This window comes from Podarcis erhardii (assembly GCF_964252035.2).
Source record: "Podarcis erhardii genome assembly, chromosome: 2".
Taxonomy (NCBI): domain Eukaryota; kingdom Metazoa; phylum Chordata; class Lepidosauria; order Squamata; family Lacertidae; genus Podarcis; species Podarcis erhardii.
In genome coordinates this window covers 31,713,837-31,741,641 of record NC_138498.1, presented here as the reverse complement: position 1 = coordinate 31,741,641, position 27,805 = coordinate 31,713,837, and the positions used below count along the sequence as shown (strand labels likewise).

Genomic DNA, 27,805 nt, shown 5'->3' with positions numbered 1-27,805 from the left:
GGATAAAAACTAGTAGTTAAAAGGTGATTATATCACACATAAAAGATAAAAACAAGGCCAACAGTTAAAAGCAACTATAAGGGAGGAAGAGTGAAAGAACACAGGTCTTGCATTTTGGACCCAGTTTGTGGTGCAAACCATCCTTCGACGAATATCCATCAGGCAGCGCAAAATCTAGCAACTTAGTATGTCACATCTGGGTTTTCATCTTGAAGTAGCAGGGAGGTATAAAGTTGTTCTGTACGACCTGGAAATTAATGTAGTATAGGCAAGATGAACCTAGCTCGTGTATCTATATAGTATTGGCAGTGAAAAAAGGCAAAATATATAATATAATACACTAAATATAAGCAGTTACAGTACCATACATTATCATACAGCTATATGAGTATTATTATTGTCCTAATACATATATTAATAACCTACTTTATTCTGTATACTCATTGCAAAAGTCAATATATTTATGCAAACGAAGTCTGCATCTATAAGCCATCACAAGTGTTGTCATGTCATCAATCCATTGATTAGAGGGGACCATAGCTTTCTTTTTTACATTCATTAGTTCCAGTCTTTTGGCCACAGTTAAGGCACATAAAATCCATTGTCCAGTTGTCAGCTTGCATACAATAGGTATAATTAAAAAGAAAATTTTCCTTTGAGAATATTAACTTTTTCCTCACAGTCATATTTATACAGTCTAACACTTTCTCCCAAAACCTAGTGAGTATAGGCAACTGCAATAACATACATTTCAACGAGGCATTATCCTTATTACATCTCCAACATAGAGCTACATTAGAGAGTCCTTTTTTATATACAGTGGTACCTCAGGTTAAGTACTTAATTCGTTCCGGAGGTCCGTTCTTAACCTGAAACTGTTCTTAACCTGAAGACCACTTTAGCTAATGGGGCCTCCCGCTGCCGCTGCGCTGCTGCCGCACGATTTCTGTTGTCATCCTGAAGTAAAGTTCTTAACCCGAGGTATTATTTCTGGGTTAGTGGAGTCTGTAACCTGAAGCACCTGTAACCTGAAGCGTATGTAACCTGAAGCGTATGTAACCCGAGGTACCACTGTACAAGTCTAATGGAGTCCAATAAATTCTAAATAATATTTTTCCGTTGTATAATTCTGTTGCATAAGCTGTAATTTAAAATCTACAGACACCATTATTACAGAAGCTAAAGCGGTTTCCCACTGTCTAGGTAATACTGGAAGAACAGGTAGCTTCACTCTGGGAGGCTTTGGGAGGGAAAAAGAAAAGCAGTCGAAGAATGGGAGTGTTCTGAGGGCTGAGGAGAAAGTTGGTTCTGAAATTAAGTAGGAGAGGAGTATAGCTCCTGACCTGTGTGTGTAAAATCTACTCTGAGGAAAATATCTACAGCTAGAGAAAGGGTTAGACTGAAAAACAGTGTTTGGTGTCTTGTGAGAGTATTCAGACAAAAGAAAACTGGGAGGCTGAGTTTGAGGAAGAAGAGCTGTGTGAAGAAAAACACTCTACTTGGGTCACACTTCAGTCAGGAGGGGAGAGATCTTCCTGAAAGAGAAGAATCCAAAACCAGTTAGGAAGGGTGTGGTGATCCCCTGGATCTGTTGCACTTCTAGAAGTACCCCAGGAGTGTGATTTATAGAAGACTGGGAAACTGACAGAAAGTACCACCTTGTTTAAGAACCAATGTACTGTAACACCATGATAAAAAGTTAAGGGACTGAAGTGAAATAACTCACAATAAGCAGAGCATTTACCATGTTGTTGAGAAACCTGTAACATCTAACTGAAGAGTAATAACTGAAAATAAGCAACTGAAGTGAAAATAAGCTGTGCATTTACTACCTTGTTTAGAAACCTGTAACATCCACTAGATTTAATATAATTATAAATAAGTTAACTGTTTCCTTAAAGAATTTTATCTCCTGACACATCTTTGGTTTGAACAACTTTGTTCTGAGAAATAAATCCTTATCTGTTCAACTTCCCTGAGCCTCCAGGTGTCAAAGATATTTCTCACACAAAGACAGTAAGATAAGCACTTGGTAGTTAAAAGAGAGGGGTTTGCTGCAATTAGAGGTAGCACTGTGATATGAAATAAAACTCACAAGTAAAATAAAGCACTACAATAAAATTTTAGATATTCTGAGGGAAAGATTCCTGTCAGGCAATGGCACTCCCATCTAGAACTCCTCAAGTGAGATGAGACAGCCAGGGAGAAGCTCAGACTGAGGGAGCAACTTTTGAGGGCAGTTCTAGTCAGGAGGTGAAATAGATGAAAATAAAACTTGAAATGGCGAAAATAGAAGCAGAGAAAGAAAAAGGCAGGTGTCAGGGTTTCTGGGAGAAGTGAGGAGATGGCAGAGGAGACGGAAAGCGAGTGGGAGGAGGGAGAGAGAGACGAGGAAGAAGATGACGGAATTCGAAGGGAATCTATGAGCCTAAGCAGTGAGTCAGAGGATTCCCAAAAGGGAGCTAGCATGATCAGGCGAAAAGCAGGAGAAGAGAGAAGCTGTGAAAAGTCAGGGAAGGAGGGGAGAAAGCCCAGTGAAGCACAGACGCTGTCAGAGGGGTCTCAGCCGGAACGGAGTAAAGGGGGTGGAGTTGTCAGCCTCTCGGAGGGAGGAGGAACAGGAGAAAACAGAGAGAGGGGGTTGGAGCAAGGTGTTCAGCCAGAAAGGGTAGAGAGTGGAACAGGGGGCAGTATAGAGGACGAAGGAAAGGTCAAAAGCAACGTACGCGCGCCAAGTTCAAACATAGAGGCGCGCGGAAGTGGGGAAAGCTCAGAGGAGGAGCCCGGCCCCAAAGCCAGAAGGAGGGGGCAGGAGGCGGCAGAGGATTCAGCCTCAGGCGAATCCCGGAAAGAGAGAACCCAGGGGGGCAGAAAGACCCTGCGGAAAAGAAAGGAGAGGAAGAGGTGGTCTAGAGCCAGGCTATTAAGTTGGTGTGGAGGAGGGGAGGAGTCAGAGGGGGACTTCGGCGGTCTAACGTGACAGACGTACAGCCACAATGCTGAACTGTGAAAGAAGCAATTATCTTCAATAAACTTTTCCTGTAAGTAAACTACAACGGAGTAAGGTCTCTCGTGAGCTGGGACCCACCTGGGTAGCTGTGACAGAAAGTCCCCCTCCCTCTGAAAGCAAAAATTTTTTTTTGCGAAGCTCACGAACGGGGCAGCCATGAGTGCTGAGGAACAGCTGGCTGCACTCCGGGATCAGATTACCACTCTCACAACGGCAGTCATTGCTTCGCAGAAGAAGAATGCTGACTTGGAGAAAGCGTGCCAGGATTTGCAAGCAAGGTGGGAAAATGCGGACAAGGCGGGGACCCCGGGCTCCAGAGCGGAGGGCATTGCGCTTGGAAGGAGGGGGGGTGCCCTAGTTTCGCATTTTAATGGCAACTTGCAAGACTATCCCAACTTCAGGGCAGATGTCGTGTATGCACTGCATTTACTCCGTCATGATTTTAGAGATGAGGAGGAGAGAGTGGGATTTATTGTTTCGCACCTGCATGGGGAGGCCAGGGCTTGGCTACGCAATCTGTGGCGCGAAGATGGACCAGCCCGTCGCAATGCAGATGCGTTTATCAAGGCAATGGATGCTTGTTTTCAATCCTCTGTGGATAAGGACATTGCGCGCCGGCAGATGCACGGGCTGAGGCAGGGGAGAGCCACTGTACGCCAATATCATTCTAAATTTTTTGCATTGCTCACCGCCTTAGATTGGCCGAAGGACAGTCTACCGGTCAGGGATCTTTTTTGGGAGGGATTGAGCCCCTCCGTCAAGGATGAGATCGCAAGGGGGGACAGACCCCAGACCCTGGAAGACGTGGTGCAACGGGCTTTGGCTATAGGAATTCGACATGAGGGACGTCCGTGGCACGAGGAGGGGGGGCCCCAAGCGCGCGCGCAAGCAAAAGCTCTCCCTTTTGTGCACAGGGATTTCAGCCGTGCGCACCCCTCACCAATGGGGAAGGAAGGCGAAGAGCCAATGGAGATTGGTGGTGCTAGGGCTCAAAAGCCATCCCAGAGCCCCATCCCTGCTGCAGCCAAAGCGAAGCCTCCTAGAGGGACCAGGAAGTGTTACATCTGCGACAGTGCACACCATATGGCGAAAGAGTGCCCCCAGAGGCTCCAGAAGCACACTGCAGCACTAGCAACTGTGACAGCAGAGGTGCAATCAGAGGAGCAGCTTCAGGGAAACTGCAGTGCCTGGCTGGAAGCAGAGCTACTGGGGCTCAGCCAGGCGGATCTGTAGAGAAGTCCCCAGCATCCTTGCAGCGCATGGACCCTTTACCTCCCACACCAGCAGTTTTACTCACAGCAACACTCCAGCTGCCTGATGGGCGACTTCTCGAGGTTCCAACAACCATCGATTCGGGAAGCAACGCCGATTTCGTGGGATTACAGTTCGTCAAGCAGCATAACATAGCGCTCCTGCCTGCAACGACGCCTCTGAACGTGGTCACGGTAGACGGCAGGAAGTTGCTGGGGGGGCAAGTGGTGCAGCAAACCCCTCCCATGATGATGCAAATTGGAGACCATCGAGAGCTTATTAGTTTCAATGTCACCCACTTATCGGACACGCCCATCGTGTTGGGCATGAGTTGGCTGGACAGGCACAGTCCCGCGGTTGCTTGGTACCAGAGGCAGATCACCTTTTGTTCATCGTATTGCGCCCAGAATTGCATCCAAACCGATCAAGGAGGAGAAGCCGAACAGCAGCTGCATCTGAGTATGGTGCAAGCGGTTCCTCACAAGTACGCGGAGTTCTTGGAGGTTTTCTGCGAAAAGGAAGCTGACAAATTGCCGCCTCACAGACCTTACGACTGCGCGATTGACTTAGTGCCAGGCGCGCAGTTGCCAACTGCCAAGCTGTACTCCATGTCGGAAGACGAGCTGCAAGAGCTTCGGGAGTTCATAGAACACAACCTCAAGCGCGGATTCATCCAGGAATCTAAAGCAGCGGGAGGCAGTCCTGTTTTCTTTGTCAAAAAGAAAGACACGCCCCAGAAGAGGCTCATTGTGGACTACCGGTTCATAAACAGACTAACTAAGCCCAAGGCCTTCCCCATGCCCAAGATTGACGACCTTTTGGCTACAGTCAGGAGGGGGAAGATTTTTACCAAGCTGGATTTACGTGGAGCTTACAACCTCATCCGCATCAGGAAGGGCGACGAGTGGAAGACGGCCATGTTCACTCCTTTGGGCACGTACGAATACAGAGTTATGCCCTTCGGTCTACAAAATGGCAGCCATGTTTTCCAAGCATTCATGCATCACGTCCTGGCAGGTCTCCTCTACAAGAAGTGTGTCTGTTTTCTCGACGATATCCTGATTTTCTCGGAATCGCCAGAGGATCACGATAAGGACGTGAAGGAAGTTCTGCAGCGGCTGAAGGAACACAGGCTGTACGCCAAGTTGGAGAAGTGCCAGTTTGATGTGAGAGAGGTAGATTTCCTTGGCTACAAGCTGTCCGACGAGGGACTGGCCATGGACAAGACTAAAGTCCAAGCGCTGTTGGACTGGAAAAGCCCTCGAAATCGGAAGGAGGTCCAGAGGTTCATCGGCTTTGCCAATTTTTATCGCAAGTTTATTAAAGGTTTTGCAAACGCGACGGCGGCAATCACTGACACCCTCAGTTCCAAGAAGAAGAAGTTCGTCTGGACCGAACAAGCAGAGCGATCCTTTCGGAAGCTTAAAAGCCTTTTCGCCTCCGAGGAGCAGCTGCTGCACGTGAATCCTGGCAGGCCCATGCGGGTAGAGACAGATGCATCAGACAGAGCAGTTGGGGCCGTCCTCTTGCAAGAGGATTCGCAAGGCAACTGGAGACCGGGTGCATTCTACTCCCGGAAGCTCAGCAAGACGGAACGCAACTACACCATATGGGACAGGGAGTTGTTGGCCATTCATGCAGCTTTCAAAGCGTGGCGACACTTCTTGATAGGAGCCAAGCACACGGTGCAGGTCCGCACGGATCACAAGAACTTGGAGTATTGGCGGACGGCTAAATTGCAAACCCAACGACACATGCGCTGGGCGGAATTCTTTGCGGATTTCGATTTCAAAATAGAATACATCCCTGGAGACTCCAATGTTATAGCAGACGCGCTGTCCCGAAAGCCTCAATACCTGGAGGAAGTAGCTCCAATCGCAGCGAAGTACATTTTCGCACCGCAGGCGTGGACGTGCGCTACCATCGCAGTCGACCTGGACGCGGTGCGACGCGCGCTGCAAGAGGATCAGTTTGCACAATCCAAGATGGAGGAGCTCCGCAGAGGGTCGCCTGACAACAATGAGTTTCAGTTGCAGGATGGACTTTTGACTCGCAAGGGCGCCCTTTACGTGCCCACCGACGAGCTTCGCGCCACGGTTTTGCAACAATTGCACGATGCCCCGAGTGCGGGCCATTTCGGCAAAGAGAAGACGATGGAGTTGGTGGCAAGGGACTTTTGGTGGCCCCAGATGAGAGGAGAGGTGGCGGACTACGTAGCCAGGTGCGATATCTGCCAGAGGTCCAAACCAGTGCATCAGAAGCAGGCGGGATTGTTAGAACCGCTGGAGACACCGCAGCAACCGTGGGAGAGGGTAGCGTTGGACTTTGTTACAGACCTACCCAGCTCCAGAGGTAAGACGGCGGTGTTAGTGGTTGTGGACTTGTTCACCAAGATGGCGCACTTCATTCCTTGTGCCAAGGTGGCGACGGCAGAACAGACCGCAAAGCTCTTCATCGATCACGTCTTCAGAGTGCATGGACTACCGCAGTCCGTCTTGTCCGACAGGGGGCGCCAATTTGTTTCCACTTTCTGGCGGAAGCTTCTGGGTATCTTGCACGTCAAGATCAACCTGACGTCGGCGAGGCATCCACAGACCAACGGTCAAGCGGAGAGGGTCAACGCGATCATGCAGCAGTACCTACGGTGTTACGCCAACCAGCGACCCGCGGCGTGGGTGGACTACCTGCCGATGGCTGAGTTCGCCTACAACAACACGAAGCACGCATCCACCGGGGTGACGCCTTTCTTCGCGAACTATGGACGTCATCCCAGAACCTTCCCGAGCTTTACAGCACCTGGAGGGGGGGGATCTCAAAATGCCGACCAGTTTGCAGCAGAGTTGCAAGAGGTGCACGAGGAGCTGCGGAGACATTTGGAGCTGGCAAAGCAGGCGTATAAGGTGCAAGCCGATAAACACAGAAGGGCGGGGGAAGACATTCAGGTTGGGGACTGGGTATGGTTAGCAGCCCACGCGATGCCGGCCAGGTCGTTGGCCAAAAAGAAGTTAGAACACAGGCAGCTAGGACCATATCAAGTTGAGGCTAAGATCAATCCGGTGGCTTTTCGCCTAGCCCTTCCGGAGGGCTCCAGGGTGCACCCGGTCTTTCATAGGTCGGTGCTCACTCCCTACAAAGCCCCACACAGGTTTCAAGAGTCAGAAGCACCTCCAGAGCCACGTAGAAGGGCGCCTGAGAGAGGGGAGTCGCCAAGACCAGAACCTCTTAATGAGGTCACAGAGATACTGGATTCACGATGGGGGGAGGAGGGAGTTGAATATTTTCTCGCCAGGGAAGGCACTCCAGTCTCTGCAAATAGCTGGGTGCCGGGTTACGCTTTGGACGAACCCCTGTTGAAGGAGGAGTTTCATGCAATTTTTCCGCACAAACCCATGCCCGAGGAGTATTTTGATGATTGGCTTTTCACGCCCACTTTGTCGGGCAGCACGTTCGGGGGTTTCTCCTCGCCCGAGGGCTCTACGCCCAAAACAAGCCCGACCAGGGATCCCCGCCTGGGGGGGGGAGAGACAAACCCTTATTGGTGGGTGGATCAGCCAAGGGAGGTATGGAGTCAGAGGTGGATGATAGGTCCTTGGCAGGCAGCGCCAGGAGAAGCAGTGAGGGAGGAAGAGACTGTGATGCCTTCAGGGGGGGAACCCGAGTTCGAACACACGTATACGGAGCTGCCAGAGGAGAAGATTGACGTGGACACCCGGTATCCTGAACCGACCCAGGAAGAACCACATTTCCCTCAACCTGCACCCAGCGACCGGGAGGGGGGAAGGGGGGGCTTCGAGGGGGGGATGGATGTCAGGGTTTCTGGGAGAAGTGAGGAGATGGCAGAGGAGACGGAAAGCGAGTGGGAGGAGGGAGAGAGAGACGAGGAAGAAGATGACGGAATTCGAAGGGAATCTATGAGCCTAAGCAGTGAGTCAGAGGATTCCCAAAAGGGAGCTAGCATGATCAGGCGAAAAGCAGGAGAAGAGAGAAGCTGTGAAAAGTCAGGGAAGGAGGGGAGAAAGCCCAGTGAAGCACAGACGCTGTCAGAGGGGTCTCAGCCGGAACGGAGTAAAGGGGGTGGAGTTGTCAGCCTCTCGGAGGGAGGAGGAACAGGAGAAAACAGAGAGAGGGGGTTGGAGCAAGGTGTTCAGCCGGAAAGGGTAGAGAGTGGAACAGGGGGCAGTATAGAGGACGAAGGAAAGGTCAAAAGCAACGTACGCGCGCCAAGTTCAAACATAGAGGCGCGCGGAAGTGGGGAAAGCTCAGAGGAGGAGCCCGGCCCCAAAGCCAGAAGGAGGGGGCAGGAGGCGGCAGAGGATTCAGCCTCAGGCGAATCCCGGAAAGAGAGAACCCAGGGGGGCAGAAAGACCCTGCGGAAAAGAAAGGAGAGGAAGAGGTGGTCTAGAGCCAGGCTATTAAGTTGGTGTGGAGGAGGGGAGGAGTCAGAGGGGGACTTCGGCGGTCTAACGTGACAGACGTACAGCCACAATGCTGAACTGTGAAAGAAGCAATTATCTTCAATAAACTTTTCCTGTAAGTAAACTACAACGGAGTAAGGTCTCTCGTGAGCTGGGACCCACCTGGGTGGCTGTGACAGCAGGCTTCAAGCAGAACAAGCCAGGCTTCAAGTAGCACAACAGATTCAGCTGGCCAAAATACAAGTGGAAAAAGAAATGTCAGACAGGGAAGCTAAATGTCAAGCAGAACAGGCCAAAATAGAAGTAGTGCAACAAATTCACTAATGAAGATTCACGCAGGAAGGTGATGGATGGAAGATGAAGGGCCCTGTGCGAGAGGCAGGGTAGAGAGGATCTCCCAGGGTGGGAGGCTGGGGGAAGAGAGGGAAGAGTTCACTCTTCTGTGTGTGGGGAAAAGGTTAAGATATAATTATGATAGAGGACATTGTGCTTATTTTTCTTTTTCTTCTTCCTTTTCTTTATCTCTCTCTCTCTCTCTCTCTCTCTCTCTCTCTCTCTCTCCCTCCCTCCCTCCCTCCCTCCCTCCCCTCTCTCCTATTCTTACTTTATTAGATTAGCTTGGCTTTTATTGTATTTTATGTTGAAAACACTCAAGAAAATATATATATAAAAAGAAAAAACTAGACAATCCCATTTAAGGGACAGGTGGCAACCTTACTTGTTCCTGTCCCTCATTCTGGTGGATTTGCCATTTCTTCAGGAGCTAAGGCCATGGTTACACAAAGTCCACCCTACTTCCTTATTAAATGAAAGATCTGTGCTTTCCTATCCATATATTGTTTCAATACATGGTTCCATATGACAACCATAACACAACCAGTGTCAGCCCCAGTGCAAACCAACATGCCCATGCTGGCCTAGGTTTTTTTGCTGGACCTTATTTCCTGCTGCCCCCATCATCTGCTACTCTCTGGGTGCTCATTTGAAGGGAGGCTGGGCTGTGGTGGGATCCTGGACTTGAGCCCTGAGGTCCAGTCCCAGCTGCACCACTTCCCTTACATGAGGATAGCAGAGGCAGCAAAGAGTTTCAGGGATCTACTTCCATAGCAATTCTACTTCCAGCGAATGTATGAATGTATAAGTTCTATCAGGCTATAGCCAATGCAACGTCAACAAAGCTGCTTTGAAGAATATGAAAGGACACGTAATGTAGCATTTGTGGGCCAATCTGGCAGGGCTGGGTCATCGATTCAAAGTAAAGTCAGCTTTTTATTCAAGAAAATAGCATACAAGCAGAGAGCATGCAAGCTCGGTTGCCAAGATTGGCTCTTGGCCCCTCCTGCTTTTCGCTAACCCTCCTCCTCTGCGGATGTCTCCCAAGCAGGCATAAACTCCAGCAGGAAGGAGCCCCCCATTGTGTTTTCTGAGGTTTTTGTTCAACTACATGCAAAGTCCTTTGTGACCTTGGGGTCAAAATGGCAGGGGAGCTTAATATAGTGGGACTGGGCAGCTCCTGCGAAGCTGTTTCAGCTTCTGTTCCCTCCGCCTCCTCTCTTTCAGATCTGGGGCCTAAAGTGTTTCCCTCTGCCCCCTGTCCTGCCCTTGAAGGGCTTGCTGACTCTGGCTCTTCTCTTGCACTCAAGCTTAATTGTTGCTCCCCCCCCCCCATTCTCCCCCCTCCTCTGACCAGTTTTCCGAGTCCCACCACTCTTCTCCTGGCTCTGAGCCTTCCTCCTCCACTGCCTTCCTGGGGGTTCCTTGGATGGAGTCTCCCAGCACTCCTCTTCAGCCAGCCAGTTCCTGACACAATTCAACTCTTTTACAGATTCATTATATATTATATTGTGCATATATTCGGGGGAGGGTGAGCATCTAATGTGTTTAATAACTAATCATTGTGTACATTCACTAGGCATCATGGAGAATGTGCACATAAACTGACTATGCACATTCCTGGTCAATATATGGAATCTCCAACAGGCCTTTGGGGTATGTACATCTCAACTGACATCTCCAGTCAGTATGCATAGCCTCCAAAAACATAAGTCTAGTGCAATTTGCACCCCTGGTCTGCTTGTTTAATAACACCTGGGCCACAACCTGATGGATGTGGAAAGAAGGGATGTGGTTCCAGATCAAGATTAACTTGTTTTCTGTAGTCTGTCTTCCTATCCCCAACTCTCAGCCAGTCAGCTGAGCAGCACAGAGGTGACTGTAGGGAGAGGAGACCTAAACATTTCCTTCCCAAATCCTGATCAAAATCCCCACCCCCACCCCCTCAGCAATTAACCTTAAGAAAAAACTAGATGTCAGTCAGCATTGGGATTGGAGGAGAAGGAAGAGTTAACCAGCTGAGGAAGGGAAAAGAGGTCTGGGACAGAAAGGGTGTTAATTCTGGTCCAACCCATTGCTTGGGCAATCAGTGGGAGAGTGCATGTTGTGGGATGGTGACCTGGATGGCAAACATTTCGTATGCTTAATCCTGATTGTTTGGGCTAGCAATTACTTATGCACAAGAAAAGCAAAGTGTTTGCTTTTACCAATGTTTTCCTGGGTTCCTGGGACTCAAAGTAACTTTCACCCATTTGGGAATCTCATATTGAACCAGGGGAATTACATGAATTTCTCCTTTGTAATAGACATATACCTTCAAAACACAAGGACATGTCATCCAATGCATGAATGCCGGAAACAAGGTATATTTGGTAATGCAGAAAAATATGAAGACAGGATTAGGCAATGAAAACCCCTGCAGGTGGTACAATGGCATATTTGTTTTATTATTACACCCCATTTTGCAGAGAGGAACCTAAAGGTAACAGGTAATAGCTAGGCAAAGAAGCAACTCAGTTGGTCTGTACCTTGTGCAGAATTTGAACTCAATCACTTTACATGACAGTTGTAATTAATTACATAGATTAGAGAATATTTAATCCCATTGTGAGGTTAAACTGTCTTAAAAGTAAGATAAGTGAAGTGAAGGCCCAAGACAGGTGTTGATCATCATGTGAGCTGCGCACAGGTGGTCTGAAGCGAGCTGCTGCCATTCCTGTGGAGCCTCTTTTTATTGAGACAAATATGCAAGCCAGGCAAATACATTTTTGGGCTGTGACCTTTACACATCTTCCGTCCCGAAATCGTGGGGTGGTACAAAGCTATTTTGGCACCTGTTCCACAGCGTCATTTTCCCCTTGCACAGTGTATGACGAATGGAGACAAAGGGTCTCAGAGACAAAAGGTTACAGACAGGACACTGCTGACTGCTGAGACTGCAAAAGGTCAGACACAGGGGACAATGTTCTAGACAGCCGTGACTTGTCTGAGGGAGGGGATTTTCCCTGCACCCCAGGGTCACGCGTGCAGGCAGACTGTGGCTGCCTGCTGGTGCAAAGTGTGCTCCCTCCGGACCCCACTGTTCACTCGGTGATATCCCTACAATAAGGAATTGTACTGTCTGCATAAAACGATCAAAAACTAGCAAAGCGGTTCATTGAAGACTTATAAAACACAGCTATATTCTTTATTATGATCCAGGGCACTGGGAATCAAAAAGGCACACTTTCCTGTGTCATATTTACTTGTTCATCATTCTATATAACCAGCCCCTTCCTCTCATGTCTGATATTCTTCACACATCCACCCTACCCATTCCCATTCCCCATTGCCACAGCATCTGCTCCTTGGTTAGGTCCCTTGATCCTGAGTGACACTCCTGCACCCATTGTATTTTAGTTTAAGCGGGACCTGTCTGCTTTCTCTGCATGAGGTTCCTTCTCTGTCCACCCACTTCTCCGCATGGTTTTCCAATGCCTCTTATGTCTTCCCTCATGGATGCTGTCAGCAACAGGAGCCACATTTTCTCGGCAGGGTTTCACACCAGCTTCCCATAGCATCCTTCTCCACTGCAGTCTGCACATGGAAAAGTGTCTGGGATGATTTGAACCTCTGAGGTGAAAACATGCTTATCGTTCTCAGGTCCTTTGAAAGTTATCTGGAAAAGAAATTGGAATTCTGCTCAGTATGTTCCTTTGCAGAGAGCTGAATGGAGCAGGATTAGGAGTTTGTAGCACAGAGATATCAAAGAAATGATGGATGCATTTTACTGCAGATTTTAGGAGCAGTGTCTTATTGCAGAATACTTCATGCCTATTTATACAGTTGCACAACAGTCTTGGAGCACTTAGTTTCAGTTAATAAATGTATATTAAAGGGAATCTAAGTTCAACAGTTAATGTACACAAAACCCAACATTGTGCACATTCAGCAGCCTTCATGGAAAATGTGCAGCCCATGTTTCTATGAAGAAGAAATTGTGCACATTTCTCGGTCAAGATGCATATTCTCTAATAAAGCTTGGGAAACCTGCCTATAGCATCTGAATTCTGTACATTGTTAGCCATTATGCTTCCCAACAGGCTTTGGCGGAATGTGCATGTCATTCTTGAATGTTGTACATTCTCTGGCCAATATGCATATTCTCCCATCTGTATGTATACTCTCCAAAAACATGCATGTTTTCTCTCTCTTGTTCAGTGTGTAATCTGTGTGTAATTCCCAACTGCTCTATCGGCTGTCTAATCTTATATGGCGCACAAGAACCCCTCCCACTGATCAGCAGAGCAGCAGGAAGAGAGCAAGGGAGTCCAGATAAAGATTATTTGTTTCTGCTTGCCATTTCACTTTTCACCATTCACACTTGTTCCCCAGTCAGCTGAGCAGCAGCAGGAGGTTGCAGGGAAAGGAACGTTTTATACCTCCCCTCCCTCTTCCACAATTCCAATGGAAATTGCCTCCCCCTACACTGCTATTAAGCTAAGGAAAAATCTGTGCAAGAATGAGTCAAATACTCGACTAGAAATTATATTTACCTCAATAAAGAAACCCTTCCATCCCAATAATGGCTTTGACAATTCTGCTTTATAAACACCTGTTCCCTGCAAAGAGATAAAACAGAAGAAGGTGCTAAGAAGTGAACATGTAATCTTAAGAAATTATTAGTGTGAATTTGAAGGAGAGTGAGCTGAGGTTCCTGGTTTGTGTCTTCCAACGATAGGGAAGAGGGAACAGTGGTGGAGGATGGCCACAGATGACATAGCTCTTCTTTCCAGGTGACCTTAAACCGCTCTATGTATTTCCAATGGATGTTACCCCCAACCTGCTATGTTACATAGAACAGGTTCTCACTCCTGCATTAGATAAATCAGCTCTTTCTAGCTAGCCCTTGTGATTATCTCCAGGACACCCCCCAAAAAAACCCACACCCCTCACCAGCTGAGCATTCCTCCCCACTTGGAATGTTTTCCCCTGACTGGAATGTGTCCTTGAATTCTGATAATGCTTCTTGCTTGCTTTGATGGAGGATAGAGAAAGATGTGCGAATGTGAAGAAACTAGGCTACTGCACAATGGTAGAATTCACATTGATTGCTCTGTTGACTTTTGCCTCTGACCCTGGCCTCCACAAAGTTGTGCAGAAGAGAATGTGGCTTTCGGTCAGAAAGAGGTTCCTCACCCCTACTATGCGTGTAGAGACATACTCCCCACCACATTAGGGAGCCCTACTCCCTAGCATGGGTGATTTTACAACTGCAACATAAAGACAATGTTCTTCTGCTAGGTGCAGGGGAATGTTTTGGGTAATTCAGATAGTGAAGGAATCCCATTATATTTTTTTGTTTGATTGATTTCTTACAGATTCATTCAATTAATGTTCTACCCTTCCTCCTAAAGGAGCTCAGAGACATTAATTGAATGAATCTGCAAATATTGAACAAATTCAATATCTGCAACAGAAGTCCAGCTTTAAAGGAAGACATTTCTTTCCCAAGAATGGCTTTTGTGTTTGTGTCTTTAGGACGCTTGACATCCTCAGCTTTGTGAAGAAACTAAGGAAATTCTAATCCTCTTACCACTTTATCAACCTTGCAAGGTTTCCAAAACATAAGACTCAAAAAAGGGAAGGAACACCTTAATACCCTGAAGTCACGCCTGAGAATGAGAAGGGAAAGAAGAGATTTGGCATGAGCACAGAATAAACTGATTTGTGGAGAAAACTACCACCAATAATACAGTGGTACCTCTGGTTACGTTTTTAATTCGTTCCGGAGGTCCGTTCTTAACCTGAAACTGTTCTTAACCTGAAACACCACTTTAGCTAATGGGGCCTCCCACCGCCGCCACACCCCCGGAGCACAATTTCTGTTCTCATCCTGAAGCAAAGTTCTTAACCCAAGGTACTATTTCTGGGTTAGCGGAGTCTGTAACCTGAAGCGTATGTAACCCAAGGTACCACTGTATATAATTTCTAAATTCACTGATACTGTTTTAAATGTACAGTGCAGGTGGGACCTAATAGTTTGCTGAGATGCTCACTGATAGAAAATTGGTAAGCTTTAAGAAAGAAAAAACTTCATTTATATAAAATATTTTGGAAAGAATCCTACCTTTTGGTGAGCCATGAGCAAGCAAAGAAACATTTAGTTTCTGAAGGCTCCTGGTCTGTGTAGAGATAGATAATACCTGTGGCATTTGTCTAGAAAGAGAGAGAATAGCACAGAAAAAATCAAATCTCCCTCCAGCTATGAGCCATTCCCATTACCCTCACCAGCAGCCACTGCTTTAACTGGCTGTGTCATGCAACAACCTATGTAAGGTCAACCCATATAAGTTGCCAAATGCATAAAGGAAACTGAGAACCTTGAATTTTTGCTTGTGCTTTCATGCTAATGGCATATTCACATGACATTTTTAGGTATATGGTGAATTTTTCTTTTTAGCATACAACTAAAAATGTAATGTCGGAATGAGACACATGTGTGTATATGCAGGTATACTCATCAGGGTCAGGAGTAGCTGCAGCTACATGTGAAGTGTTTACTCCTTGCAAACTAAGAAAAAAATAATTGGACACATCACATAAAAGCTCCAATGCTTATCTGTACTATTCTCACCTGGCCTAAAAAATATATTACTATATTTTAAATAGAAATACAATATGGTGGTGGGGAAGATTGTGCTTAAGTGACCTACTCAGCCGACTGTCCAGGTGTTAAGTATCAGCTGGTGATTCAAGGCCACCGACTCTCTTTTCTTGGGGTTCTTCTTTATCTTTAAATTGCACTTGAACCAGGCAGATCTTCAAATAGAGGATTCCTGCAAACAGCATTTTCTAGTCATGCGGATGTAGAACTGCCGTCTCTAAAGTAGAGCACAAGGACCCCCTAGTAATCTTGAGCCATTCTCTCTCTCTCCCCTTTCTCCCCATCTTTCTTGTGGGGAGATCTGTGATCAGATTTCTCATATTATTTTTTTAAGATAAATGTAGCCTGGAAGGGGGGCAATTTATAAAAATGCATTGGTGTTAATGAATGTCAGACCAACATTTCCCCCTCACACCATTTCCAATATTAAAAAACAAAGAGAGATCCCGTCACAGTTCTCTCTTTGGCCATCGTCCAGGCTGTGTGTAAGGATAAATATCGAAAGATCTACACCCCCTCAGCCTTCCTGAAGGAAGATGAAAACCACAATAAATAATATATTGATACTATTGAAGTAAACTGGTCTAGCAATCATTTGCTCTGGGAATCTGAGTACACAACCAACTTTCTGAGCCTGTTCTGGATCACTTCAGGACACTTTCTCTGTGACTGAAAGAGGAACTGACACATATATTCTGTAAATAAAAGAACACCCTAGATCTTAGGAGGCCAAGAAGAAATGCGGTAATATTCTGATGTTTATCAGTATACTCAAGGCTAGCCAAGTTTGCCCTCAGAAAATTCTATAATCATAGAATTGTAGATTTTGAAGGGACCCTGAGGGCCATCTAGTCCAACTCACTGCAATGCAGGTATCTTTTGCCCATTGTGGGGATTGAATCCAAAACCCTGAGATTAAGAGTCTCATGCTCTACCAACTGAGCTATCCCAGCTTTTGTTTCCATCATTTACTGCTAAACGATAACATTAACCAAGGCCGGTTTGTACATCATCATAACAACTTTCCTGCCTCCAACATTTCTGATAATTTCTTAGGAATCTTGAGTTCAACTGAGTGCGCTTAGTAAAGGCCCACATCAATTAGGGACAACATACATCCATGGCTTGGGGTAAATTAGAAAACAAGCTTCATTGACTGAATTATTTCTGTCATTCGCATGTAAAGCAACATCAGTTTTCCTCACCTCCACCCTTTTCCAAGAAATTTGAGGCATGGTCAAATTCTGCATGGTGCTGAGATAAAAGGCTCTGCACGTCTCTAGGACAGATGGTTTACTCCATGGGAGTAATGTCGCAGCGTGATTAGTGTTCGGGAGGAATCTGCAGTGCAACAGAGAGGTTTTTGCAAAAATACCTTCCTTGCAATAGACTAAGATAAAGGAATGACATGTTTCTTCGAATCACACAAATTTTACTTTCTAGAGTTTTTCCTCCGAAAGAATGCACAGATATAGAGAAATATACAAGGAAAAAACACTGTATCATCATGCAAAGCCTGTGTGAATTGTGCAGCAAAGATCAGGAGCATTGTTCACTGGTATTGTTCAGATTACACAGGTGGGCTCACGCAACAGCTGAAGGATCTGCTGTGAGTTCTCAGCTCATATTACAGTATTGTCTCTCATCTGAGGCTCAAGTCATCTGGTTGCTGCCTTTAACCAGAGGGATGATTGTGTGTCCAGCCCAGAGTCCCCCACTAGACACACCTGACTGCAAAATGGGGGTAAATGAATGGACAAGAAAATCGTCTGGGATGAAAATGGTCACAACTTTATTGATTTCAGATATTGGAAGCCTTGCCATAGGCACTGGACATGTATCCCTCTCAGTACCGCCCCCCCCAGGGGGGCTGAGGCATGACAGGGTCAATTCAGGGGTGGGTCCAACACAAAACACAGGTTTACACAGATGGCTCCAAACGCTGAGGGAAGCTCTATGGCCCACTAGTCCCATGCAACTGGCACTTTGGACAGAGATTCCCTCCAGACCCCTCTAACAGGGTACTCTGTTATCGCCACCACAGGAGCAGGGGGTGGTTGAGTCACCGCTTCACCACACCCCGATTGGATGAAAGACTATAGGATTCAGCCCAAGGCCTAAACCATCAAAGTTATGACTAGTGCTATAGGGAAGGTGAAACATGCAGTGCAGGGAAAATTCCTTCCTGGACTCAAAAATGGCGACCGTCCACAGACCACAGCAAAGCCCTCCTAGCTGGAAAAGAAATGGTTAATGCAGCAAGCAACTATAAAGGGAGGGAATGTGTGGGTGTGACAGGAGTGCAGGGTCAGCCAGGCTATCTTTCTGGCGGGCACACCTGAGTGAAGCCTGCCTCATCCAAGTGCGCCTGCCTAGGCCATGCCTCCCAGGCCGCCATTGATTGGCTCAAATTGAATTGGGGTTTGGCAGAAACCCCATGAGTCTGTCTGATGGCCAAGGGGGACAAGATGGTGCATTGTGTCTGGTCTTTGAGGGAGGCACCGCATTGGGCCGCAACCACCACTCACCAAGGAGAGACGGTAAGCAGCCATTCTTGTCTCATAAAGGACAGTCTGGTAATTTTTTGCAGCAGGAACTCACCGGATGTATTTCTTTCCGGCTAGCTGATCAAAGAAATAGTAAGTGTCATCAGGCAGGTTGACTTCATCTCCTGTTGCACCAATTGAGCACCAGGTCTTATTTTGGTATCGCTCATTATATGCTGAGGATGGGAAAATTAAATGATATTTTAATGGGAAACACATGCAGTTCTCAAGTTGCTACCACTTAATTTCATCATCAAAGGCTGGTAAGATTGGATAAGAGCAATGGAAAACAAGAGACATTCATTGAGCAGGTTGGAAAATATAATTGAAAAATATGTAAAACAGCCTTATTGTGGCAAACTAAGACCAAAAAACAAAGCCTAGTTAGCAAATGTTGGTGATGCAATGTTGGAAAAGGGAGCATTCCTTTGCATTAAAAAAAGTTTGGTAGTAGGTTCTCCAGGTCATCAAGAAAGCGATATGAGGTGCCTCTGGATGCTTGAAGAATTCAGTCTATGCAAAATCCTGATTTGCACCTCTCCCACTGGAACCTTTAAATATATTTATTAGGATAATTTATCATCCCTGCTTCTGCTGCAATAACTAGGGCTGGGAACATTTTTCTGCACAAGACAGAGGACAGGTACTCTCCTTTTCCTACTCATATTGAAATACTGTCCCTCAAAGAGGCCAAACTTAGATTCACAAAACGTTTAGGGGTATGCATACCCCTGCGTCCCACCCCAAAAGCACTGGTCTTAAGCCAAGATTCCACAGCTTGTTGCAATGGCCTCAGTTTCAGAGTTTTTAAAAAGGGCCTAGTTTCAGAGTTTTTAAAAAGGGCCTAGTTTCAGAGTTTTTAAAAAGGGAGTTTTAGAAAAGGGGAGAGGACTTTGTTTAATTGATTCATTCCTCATCCCTCTATATGACAACATACTTTTCAGTGTTCTTCCTCCCCAAGTATTTCATTGTTTTCTCTTATTTGTACATGAAACAGCAATCACGATTCAACAACCCCCTAATCCTCACTCCACAGAAGCACCAAATGGCCCTTTAATTAAATGGACTTCATGCTCTTCAATGTTTCTTACATGCATTATACTGCCACCAAAATTCCCCAGGGCTGCCCTTTCCCACTTATTCAACCATTTCCTCTGTTACCATCTCATTCACCAGAGAAATATGAGATGGTAAGAACTGCTCACCAAATGGATCAATGTGTGAATTTAATTTCTGGAACCGTGTAGTGTCCAACTGCCGAGTTATATTCAGGTGATAGTAATCATTCCGTGTACATGACCAGCCACAGTATGCTCGGTATTGATGATGCCAGTTCTGTACCAAAGTAGACAGAAGTGAATTCTATGTGCACATCAAATAAGAACATTCTATTCTACATCAGTAGACTGTCCCTATTTTCTGAGGAATGTTGGAGGGCACTGTCATATGTTAAGATCCCGAAGTTCTACAGAATGGAGGACCGTCAAATGCTACAACTGTAAGATTAATTCAAATCTTTAGCAGGGTTAAGCTCAGAGACATATATAGGGTCATTTGCACCCTTGGCTAGGAGCTGTACTGGTGCCCCCCCCAAAAAAATATGAGAAACAGGCAAGGTTGCCTGCACCCTGGCGGGGGTCAGTTTCGCCGACCCCTATGTACACCTTTGGCTAAGCTGATAAACACAAAACATGGATAATTTATCCCCTTCATACTGTAGTGCCCACAGTTGGTGCCTTTGTATAATGGCTTTTTTAGTTATTTACTTGTGTTGTGTTGACAAATACTTCCTGCCATTCCCTTGGTGGGCCAAAATATATGTCTTATTCAGTAGCTTTACTGTACATATGTTATTTTAAAGTACAAATTTGTACCTAATCACCTATTGTTCATCCTGCTCACTTCTGTCTACACTGTGTGTCTGCCATACTTTTTTGCTTAAGCTTGATATTTTTGGATTACATACATACATACATACATACATACATACATACATACATGTATTATTTTATTTGTATGCTACTTTTCCACAGTTCAAACCATGCTCAAGGTGGCTTACAGCATGCAAAAAATGCATAACTACAGTTATGCATAACTACAGTATAACAAAAGTAGTTCTTTTTTTTTTTTTAATTTTTTAGAAAAGTTTTTCTTTTACAAATTTAAATAACACATACTTTCCAATATAATACATAAATTCTTTTAGACTTCCCCCAGCTCCCTCCACAATCCTCATGATTTTAAAATTTAATTCACATTTTCTTTATAATTGTATTGCTAGTTAGTGAATCTTTACAGCTCTTTCCCCTCTTACAACACCCTTTCTCCTCACAAAGCCTCTTTAAAACCGACTAGCGTTGTCTGTTCATCACATATATTTTCCAGATAAATCGTAAACTTTCTCCAGTCCTGTATGAACTTGTGATCCTTTTGGTATCTGATTTTTCCTGTCAGTTTATCTAATTCAGCAAAGTCCATCAATTTCCGTCTCCATTCTTCCAATGTTGGTAAATCTTCTTGTTTCCATTTTTGAGCCATATAACAAAAGTAGTTCTAAACAATAAGTGAAACATTCTAAATACAATTTCTATTACTCCATGAAATCATCAAGTTCACCTTGCATAATTGCCAGGATTTGGAGAAGATAAATATGCTTGCAAAGCTTTGTCCCTCCCCAGCCCCATAACCCAACAGCTGAGTTGATAAACCAACATTTGGGGCCAGGTTATTTGAAAACCTACTCCCCCATGAGTCTGCCCCCCTTACAATCATTGGATGGCTTGCTCACTCTCCCTTGCCTTCAAAAGCATGTTTGATTAGGACACAGGACAGTGGTGCTGAGGCTGTGGAGTGCTCCTCCTCAGAAGTTTCATTGGCTCTCACACTTGTAGCCTTCCTGCAAGTGGTCAATGTATTCTTATTTATCCTGAGTACTGTACTATGAATGAACTGTGACGAAGACCAGGAGTGCCAGCTCAGGGGGCAGAGCTGTTTTGGGCCTCCTCAATGTTAAGGGGGTGGAGGAGGCCAAGCGCAAGAGAGGATCCATCAACCACTGAAGCCAAGCCATTGCATTACATTGTGCACATGACGTCACAAGTGTGTGTTGCATGTGCAACATCATACACACACACACACACACACACACACACACACACACACACACAAAATATTGGGGTCCCTCAATCTTTGGCGTAAGCTGGCACCTCTGAAAAAGACTCATACACAGCCATACACACAGTTAGTGCACCATCCTATGAACAGCCTTCTCTTTATTTGCTGTAAAGAAAGTGGATACTCACCTGAATGAAATTCAACTGATCATAGACAATTGGAAGAAATGACACAACTCTCTTCTTCAAAGCTGCTGTGACCCAGGTGGTCCAGCCGCGCTGCAATAAAGTGACAAAACATAAAGATGGAGAGGTATGCAGTTCCTACTTTAGAGACTGAACGTAGCATATACAGATGAAATGGGGGTGAGAATGCATAGGGTTAATATTGGGGTACAGGAAAAGACCTGCTGTTCATACCTACCTTGGAAACACCAGTCAATGTGAACTTTTTGATCTTCACCGTTCCACCGGATTCTTTCAGCATTAAATCTGTTACAGTGTCCATGCCACGCACAGCTGCCTGCACACAAGAGAAGAGGATTATAGTCTCTGGAGTTCAAAGAAGATGGTTGGATTGGGTTCAGCTATATCCCTCTATTAAAGGTAAAGGGACCCCTGAACATTAGGTCCAGTTGCGGACAACTCTGGGGTTGTGGCGCTCATCTCGCTTTACTGGCCGAGGGAGCCAGTGTACAGCTTCTGGGTCATGTGGCCAGCATGACTAAGCTGCTTCTGGAGAACCAGAGCAGCACACGGAAACGCCGTTTACCATCCCGCCGGAGTGGTACCTATTTATCTACTTGCACTTCGTGCTTTCAAACTGCTAGGTTGGCAGGAGCAGGGACCAAGCAACGGGAGCTCACCCCGTCGCGGGGATTTGAACTGCCAACCTTCTGATCGGCAAGCCCTAGGCTCTGTGGTTTAACCCACAGTGCCACCAATGTCCCTATCCGTCTATTAGTATGACAGAATTAAAGTGCCTTCAAAAGGTGTCAGGTCTTCATGCCTTTAACGTTTTTTATTATTATGTACTAAATTGGTTAGTTGCTTTATCTTGCCCAGGGCAACCCTGATCAACTTACAAACCAACCAATAGACAATAAACCCCACATAATTACCTTAAAGGCAAGAGGAAAGAAAAATAAATTAAGAACATCCCACCAACCTCTAAAAAGTCCCAAATAGTTAAAGGTCAAAGGCCTGGTTATAGAGGAAAGCTTTTGCCTGGCACTTAAATATATGTAGTGAAAGCCCCAGGGTAGTCTAAATGAGGAGAGAATTCCACAAACAGGGAGCCACTACAATAAAGACCCGTTCTCGTTCACATGGAGGGAACACATAAAGAATGGCCTCAGCTGATGAACGCAGAGTCTGGGGCGGTTTATATGGGGCATGAATGTGGTGGCAGCAGTGCATCTGTAGCAGAGGAGGCAGGGTGCACCTGCAGAGGAGAAGGCGCAGCCACATAGGAGGAGGCAACAAGTCATGTACTCTTTGCATCCAGATCTGTTGCCTGAGGCCGCCACCTCACCTTGCCTCCTTCTAGGTTCTGTGATTTGCAAGCAGATTAAAAAAAATAAAAAATGAGGCATATGTGCTTTGCAAATGTTACAGCAGCTCTGCCAGCATTCAGGGGATTCTGGAAACAATAAAGAATATTTCCCAGAATGATGGCAGCCAGTACAGAAAGCCAGAGTTACCTTGACCATTGGAAACTGAATCAGCACGTGTGGCGGCTCACTCTCGTCGTTCATGAACTTCCACCATGAACAAACAACTGCAGCATTTTCAGAGCTCTTCTTACATCTTTTTATAGGGATTTTCTAGAAGAAAAATAGATGAAAGATAGATTCGGTTTGTTTTGTTTTGTTTTTTAATTTTTATTTATGAATTTATAAAACTACAAAATTTATAAATTTATAAAACTACAAAATACGGAACTGAAGGATAAGAAAAAGGAAAGGGGAAAATAGATCCATTACATCAATGGATAATTCTGTTCCATTGACTTCCAGTCCATCTCCGGAGCCCTCCCTGGGAGGCTCTTGGGGAGGCTCCCAGCTCACCTCCTCATCCAATCAGGCTCTGACATCCACAGGCCAGGATTGTTCTTAGTGATAAGGAGTGATAAGAACAGTTGCCCCGTGTATAACCCACTGGGAATGCAGTAGGAGTCCATGGCTCCAGTAAGTATCTGGAGAGCAGGCTCCTGCTGCTTTCACCTTCTCTAAGGAGGTGAGCACCACATGACTTGGCTCCCACATTTTAATTCTAGTATTTTGAACCACTTCTATGAAAGAGATGGTTAATTCTTCACAGATTATGTAATGTAATTTGCTTATGAAGAAAGGTTATTGGACACACTGAAGATTTCTGCTGGATTTTGCTCTGAGAAAGTAAACACTTCCCTCATTAGAGTGAAATTGGGGGAAGAAAATCTGTAGTGGAAGTTTCCAGTGGGAAAATATGACACCCAAGAACTCCCCTCCCCCCCCCCCCGTTTCCCCAGTTCCACTCACCCAACTGACTCCCAACTCCTACATGAGTGTGAAAGTGAGTGTGGGAAGTTCCCATCATGGCAAAGATCCTAGAGGACTTACCTTGTAGGTGATTGGGTAGTTGGGAATCTGACCCAAAAGCGCTGCACAGCTTCAGAGACAAAACAAATATTAGCCATCAGCAGTAAATGTCCTCTGCGATCTACAGGCAATGATGCCAAAGAGACCAGAGTCAACAGCTCTGGGCAGCTTTGGAGCAATAATAAGATCAATCATAAAATCAAGACAAAGAGAGAATTCAAGCAATATAACCTTTTATATATATTTATTGGGAGGCTGGAAGGAAGATGAACTAAGATGTGACTCTGGAGCATAGAGAAACTGTCTTGAATACAGTGAGTTGCATTAGATTGCCTTTAGGCCATTTTTGTTTCCGGCTGCTTTATTAGTTAGAACTCAGTATTTTCTCCTACAATAACACTCACAGGTTGCAAACATAAAACACCACTGGTGTATGTGAGATAAGCAGTCTCATATAACCAACATGCTCAAGTCTAATTAATGCATGAAGGGGTTAAAACCATAGAGCAAGCTGCCCTTCCAGGCTTAGCTATGCCAACTTCCTCTCACCTTGGGAGGAACCCAGAAATCAAGCTTTGTTCTCCTGCAGTCTTCCTGAGCTCAGTGTGAGGTTTTAAGAGGTTTGAGCTGGTTGCCCCAGCTAAGAATACATGGTTCTCAGCAGCCACTCTTGGGTTCCTATACCAATGATTTAGGAACTTTCACCACTATATAAGTAAGCATAGTTTTACTGCCTGTGCAACTTTTGTGAAGCACGTGAACTCCTCCTCCACCCAATCCCCATGCTGATGTTATTCCTTATATGGTATATTTTGGAACAAGTCTTGGCCTGCCAGGGGGTCCAAGTTGGCTTGTGGGGCCATTTCCCCTATGGGGAATGCACTGCTGAAGCAGACCCCTGAAGTCAGCAGGATTCAACACTGCTCATCCAATGGTCAGGATAAGGTTCAATACTGCTGGGTGCTATTTCACAGGGAACACACTGGCAAAGCAGATCCTGCTGCCCCCTCCCCCACTCTTGGATGGGACACACAGCTAGACATTTAATTTACCTTTCACTACATGCTTGTTGTTTTATGTCTGGATTGCCAGGGCAGTGGTTTAGAATGAAATTGTTTAGGTGAGACTTCCTGGCTGTGTGTCTCTTTTGATATCCAGTCAGTGATAAATCTTACATAAAAAAAACTTAGCAGCCCGTAATCATTTGAGCTGCCTCATACAAATCTTGCCTTACTTCAAACAAGCCCCAAATCCTTCCAGGTATTCCACTTCAGCTTGAGGATTGTCCAAATATGATGTGCAACCCTAATTCCAACCCTCATTCCCCAACAGGAAAAGTATTTTCTGCAGGGCCTCCCTCCATCAAGTATGTCTACCTCACTACCTCACAGTTCTCTACCTTTGCAGGGCTGCTAATCCCCTTAGCAGTTTTAACAGAGCAGAGCTGGTGCCATATTCATTACTCAGAGATCCCACCAATTACTTACGACCCAGTGGATTTTGCTAGATTGATGATATCGCCAACGCTAAAATCTATGATAGTATTAGATGCATCATTTCTTCCATTCCCAATGATTAGCAAACACGAGTCCTTCAGTTTTTGTTCATTTGACATAGCAATGAACAGCTCATGCCACCAAATTGGCCTATCCACTTCAGACTCTGAAAAGAGATACACAGAATTTATTCATCAGGGCATTTGTCTTCCACTCTTCCTTCGAAATACATTCGAAATATAGATATAGATATATATATTTTTTCTGTGTCAGACCAACACAGCTACCTACCTGAGGGTAAGAAGGTAAAGATAAAGGTAAAGGGACCCCTGACCATTAGGTCCAGTCGTAGCCGACTCTGGGGTTGCGGCGCTCATCTCGCTTTATTGGCCGAGGGAGCCGGCGTACAGCTTCCGGGTCATGTGGCCAGCATGACTAAGCACTTCTGGCGAACCAGAGCAGCGCACGGAAACACCATTTACCTTCCCGCCAGAGCGGTGCCTATTTATCTACTTGCACTTTGACGTGCTTTTGAACTGCTAGGTTGGCAGGAGCTGGGACCGGGCAACGGGAGCTCACCCCGTCGCGGGGATTCAAACCGCTGACCTTCTGATCGGCAAGTCCTAGGCTCTGTGGTTTAACCCACAGCACCACCCACGTCCCTTAAGGGTAAGAAAGAGTTGGCATTTAGGAAGTGAAAGGAAGGGCACTGGACTCTCCTTGACACAGATCAAATCACTTAGGGCAGTGATGGAGAACTTGTAGCTCTTCAGATGCTGTTGAACTCCAGCTCCCAGAAGCCCAAACCAGCCAGTGGTCAGGGTTGACGAGAATTCAGCAACATCTGCTGGGCCACAGGTTCCCCAACCCTGAATTAAGCCAACATCTTCCCATTTCAGGTGCTGTTAACTTCTGTCAGCACCAGGGGGTGGGGGAGAATTTTAATTCTGGTGCCATTTAAAGGCAAATCTTTCAAATTCTTTTCCTCTGAAACATTAAGAGAACCAAAACACAGGCATCCTTTGAAATTCGCACACATCCAAATGTTACAGTACAATTATCCAATCAACCATTGTTTTCAAAAAATTGTATTTATTGAGGTAGGGCTTCCATATGTCTGGATTTTCCTAGACATTACTGGAATTTCAAAGGTGGAATTGATATCTGGGGACCTACCATATAAATCCATGTATAAGACAACCCCCAATTTTTTCAGCACTATATAACCCCCAATTTTAGGAGGACATCATCTTGTACACAGAAAAATACGGTACTTTGCATTTCTTGCTTTCGGTTTTGGGATTGATTCAGGTTGGAAAGTGGCAGTGGCCTTTCTCCCTTTCATAGCCAGCCACAGGAGACCTGACTAGTACCTGCTGCTCTTCATGTTTTCTTACACCCACCCAGCAGCCAACTCTCCAGTTTAGGCTCCCTGCTCTCTCACTCTCTTTCTCCTCAAAGGAAAAGGGCACTGAAGAAATACCTTCCTCTATATTTCAAAAATACCGCTCACCATTCAGCCACTTCAGGGAGGTCATGTTGAGGGTGTAGAGGGTGACGCCAGGCCTGTCTTCCTTCTTTGTGACAGTGTAGTTGTAGTGAGGGTCATATTGCTTGACGTAGTCATCCAGGGCCGTCTGTGCCCATCCAGAGGGCAGGCAGGCTGCCAGGAGGAGGAGAGAGAGCGCAGCATACATGGTCAAGCAGGTATAGTTGCCTTGAAAGAGGTACCTGCCTTTTGTCCAGCTGGCAGCCATTGTCCCGCTTTAGATCACAGCTGCTCCCAGCAGAAAAGCTCCACAAGGCTTAGTGGTCTCTACCATAGCTTTTATCTAGAGCTGTTCTCTCTATGAATGCCACAACGAGTTTTTCCAGTACTTACACAAGTTGCATAGCAGGGAGAGGCCAGGATGGCATTTATGCAGAGGAGGAAATGTGCAAGTTATTCTACATTGGTTTCCAGTCACAACGCACCTTCCCACTCATCATTTCAAGGGTAAAGCCAAGCTGGAGCCAGTGTGTGCTCTGTCCCACTTGCACCATGGGGTCATCCCCACCTAAACAATTTTGGGGAAAGTGGGTTGCAAAATTGTAGCACGCTATCTCCAGATTACATGATTCAAACCTGGCTTTTAAGACGGAGAGGGAAATGTTTTGCAATACTACTTGGAAGCAAGTACTTCCCACCCCCTGAAGTTGTGGTACTCCAGTCTCCTTTTACTTTGCCTGTTCAGCATTCTTCAAGACCTGTATCATATGGGGGGAAGGGAATCCCCATTAACTACTATGGCTGTAAGAACATAAGGAGAGTCCTGCTGAATGAGACCAAAGATCTATCAAGTCCAGCATCCTGCCCTGTGACTAGAAGCCATTGACACCCTTATCCTCCATGACTTTACAAATTCCCTTTGAA

At 45.8% G+C, this 27,805-nt stretch overlaps 1 protein-coding gene and 1 long non-coding RNA gene across 3 annotated transcripts; one reads left to right on the top strand and one right to left on the bottom strand.

Annotated features, from left to right (window-relative positions):
• Window positions 1–285: 285 nt before the first annotated feature.
• Window positions 286–14,598, top strand: LOC309335111. 2 transcript variants are annotated; one of them, XR_014153353.1, is made up of 4 exons: window positions 286–831; window positions 1,091–2,317; window positions 8,856–9,019; window positions 14,530–14,598. It is a non-coding gene; the product is annotated as an uncharacterized lncRNA (long non-coding RNA). The 2 variants fall into 2 exon arrangements; XR_014153354.1 differs by lacking the exon at window positions 14,530–14,598 and having other exon boundaries at window positions 8,856–9,220.
• Window positions 12,120–27,420, bottom strand: LOC309334957 (autocrine proliferation repressor protein A-like). Its single transcript, XM_081849773.1, has 13 exons — window positions 26,906–27,420; window positions 25,384–25,558; window positions 23,918–23,966; window positions 23,018–23,140; window positions 21,739–21,837; window positions 21,504–21,593; window positions 19,407–19,536; window positions 18,257–18,377; window positions 16,861–16,996; window positions 15,119–15,207; window positions 14,585–14,663; window positions 13,545–13,610; window positions 12,120–12,667 (listed from the first exon to the last, which is right to left on the bottom strand). The coding sequence occupies exons 1-13, from the start codon at window positions 27,147–27,149 to the stop codon at window positions 12,548–12,550; spliced, it is 1,521 nt and encodes a 506-aa protein (XP_081705899.1). The 5' UTR covers window positions 27,150–27,420; the 3' UTR covers window positions 12,120–12,547.
• Window positions 27,421–27,805: the final 385 nt, after the last annotated feature.